Source organism: Azolla caroliniana, unplaced genomic scaffold (assembly GCF_043228905.1).
Source record: "Azolla caroliniana isolate FFs.n. ecotype wild unplaced genomic scaffold, voAzoCaro1.0.p SCAF_18, whole genome shotgun sequence".
Lineage (NCBI taxonomy): Eukaryota > Viridiplantae > Streptophyta > Polypodiopsida > Salviniales > Salviniaceae > Azolla > Azolla caroliniana.
In genome coordinates this window covers 16,732,053-16,734,279 of record NW_028230453.1, presented here as the reverse complement: position 1 = coordinate 16,734,279, position 2,227 = coordinate 16,732,053, and the positions used below count along the sequence as shown (strand labels likewise).

General features: G+C 36.4%; 1 protein-coding gene across 2 annotated transcripts; it reads right to left on the bottom strand.

The window, feature by feature from the left end:
- Positions 1-391: 391 nt before the first annotated feature.
- Positions 392-1,974, bottom strand: LOC147852536 (actin-depolymerizing factor-like). Of its 2 annotated transcripts, none has more exons than XM_087333855.1 (3): positions 1,856-1,974; positions 1,211-1,470; positions 392-665 (listed from the first exon to the last, which is right to left on the bottom strand). In XM_087333855.1, exons 1-3 carry the CDS (start codon positions 1,856-1,858, stop codon positions 515-517), a joined length of 414 nt encoding a protein of 137 aa, XP_087189981.1. In that variant the 5' UTR covers positions 1,859-1,974; the 3' UTR covers positions 392-514. The 2 variants fall into 2 exon arrangements, with proteins under 2 accessions (XP_087189981.1, XP_087189980.1); XM_087333854.1 differs by lacking the exon at positions 1,856-1,974 and adding an exon at positions 1,791-1,805 and having other exon boundaries at positions 1,211-1,479.
- Between the last annotated feature and the right edge of the window lie 253 nt (positions 1,975-2,227).

Below are 2,227 nucleotides of genomic sequence, written 5' to 3'. Positions count from 1 at the left end.
TCCTAAAAGTTTCAAATGGTATTATCGAAATGACCAATACCAAGAAATGTCACTACAAACTGGGATACCAAAGATGGTGAATTCATCAAGAAAGGGCATCAACATTGAACTCACCAATGTTATAAATGTGACCAACACATTTATCAAACCAAAGGGCACATTTATGATTGAGAGTTGGAATTGAGATCGAAATGTTGATGGGCTTTCAATCATAAGATAGTTTTTGGACACACTTATGGATTCTCTCTACTCTACACGATTTGAATAACTTCACATCCTCTTAGCTTCCATGTGAATGATGTGTCTTTTCCCATTTAGAAAAACTTTCGGGTCACAACATCCCAACGAGACACAAAATTCGAAGAGGCAATACTAAATGAGAAACCTAATCTAGAATACCGTTTAAAGGCTTGAGAAAGCTTAAAGACATGTTGATATAAGTTAGGTTGGTGAAACAATACCACATTCATATCCATATTTCAAAATGGTACATTAGGGAAGGTTTATGTATTCTCTAATTGGCTCGCTCTTTCATAACCCCAATTTCGATTTCACTAGCGTCAGTAGCTTGCATCTCATAATGCACACCATCAAGCTCACTTCGAAATCGATCTTTCGAGGTAGCATACAAGAACTTTGAGCGAATCCTTGAAACATCAGGAGACCTAAGAAATGAAAAAGGTGACATTATATAGAATCCAATCGAATATTAAGAAGTTATCTAACGAGCTAGTTAAGTGAAATGTAACAAAGTATCCTAAGAAGAGACAATACTTCTTCCAATTGTGGATGATTGGGAGTAAAACTTAAAAATCCATGGTTTATTACTTGGTAGTATGCATGAATGTGGTGTAAATTTATAGAATCTAGAACCTTGGATGTGTTGTTAGCTATATACCTTTGTTCATCATTACAATGTCACAAACCTATGTAGAAAGTATAACATTTGGTAAAATGGAAGAGAAACCCTATTCACTAAATCATAGTTGAATAAGCCTACATAAAGCTTATTCAGATTGTTCCTCTCTCCCAAATGAAGATAGAAACCCTATTATACATATAAGACACAATTTAGTAGGGACAAGTGAGATCACTCACAGAGAAACAAAGAAGATCTTAGATTTGTTGCAATTGTCATGGCCAAATGAAGATAGATACCCTATTTATACATATAATACACAATTTAGTAGGGACAAGTGTGATCACTCACCAAGAAACAAAGAAGATCTTAGATTTGTTGCAATTGTCATGGGTGATGAAATTGAAGTCATAGACGGCATAGCGACACTCGGCCTCTGGCAAAGAAGCCACGAATTCATCGTAAGTGTCGCCCTTTTCCCCAATCTTGTCCACCACAACTTGCTTCTTCCTCTCATCAATCTTAAAGACAATATATGGATGTGCCTTCTTTCTCTGCAGTTCCATGAATACCTTCTTGCAATTCTCGTCTACGCCCATGCCCGATCGCGCCTTCATTCACTCAATCATTTCATCGATTCAAAGGCCAAGTCAGTAAATATATACTAGACATAAACATTCTCGGGGAATTTTGTGCTTGGTTACAAATGAATTCATTGAAATCTCATGCCATTTTATGTCTTAATTTCTTGTTTGTAGATCATAACACCACCCACTACCCAAAACATCAGAAGTTAATCTTTAACCCATCAAGACTTTGGAATAGTCAGATTAGGTTCATACACAGAAAGTATTATATGCTCCATATAGGTGGCCATTTTGTGGTTTCTCACAACATTAGATGTTCTCCAGCCTTAATCAATACACCACACGAGACATGAATTGATGGAACGCGAAAAGCAAAAATAAAAAAATAAAAAAAGCAAGGAGTACCCACCATGATTGTAGAGTGGAATTGATTGAACCTTGGCTTGAGATGAATATGTGGAGAGATTCAATGAAAGGAAGAGCGCTTGATTGATTCAAGAAGGAAGGGGAAAGAAAGGGGAATCAGAGAATGAAAGAGGAGCTGAACAACAATTGGATTTGCCGATAGAAATCGCCCTGTTTTCATTTTGAGGTGCTTTTGTAAGGAAATGTACATGCTTTTGCGTCGGAATAACGCGGAGTTTTTTGAATAATTCCAGTGCTTTTTTCTTCTCTCTCTTTTTTTATTTGGTTCAAACTTCACATGAAGAAAGTTAAAAGGCTTATGCTCTCATACACGTGTAAAGAATCTAATGGGTATACATGTGTATGTGTATGTGTA

What these genes read in the sequence shown, in the direction of transcription:
- LOC147852536 (XM_087333854.1), bottom strand. Translation starts at nt 1,476, where the DNA reads ATGAAGGCGCGATCGGGCATGGGCGTAGACGAGAATTGCAAGAAGGTA. An exon ending in AAGATCTTCTTTGTTTCTTG is followed by an intron (nt 666 to 1,210) that starts GTGAGTGATCAC and finishes TTCATTTCTTAG; the next exon opens with GTCTCCTGATGTTTCAAGGA.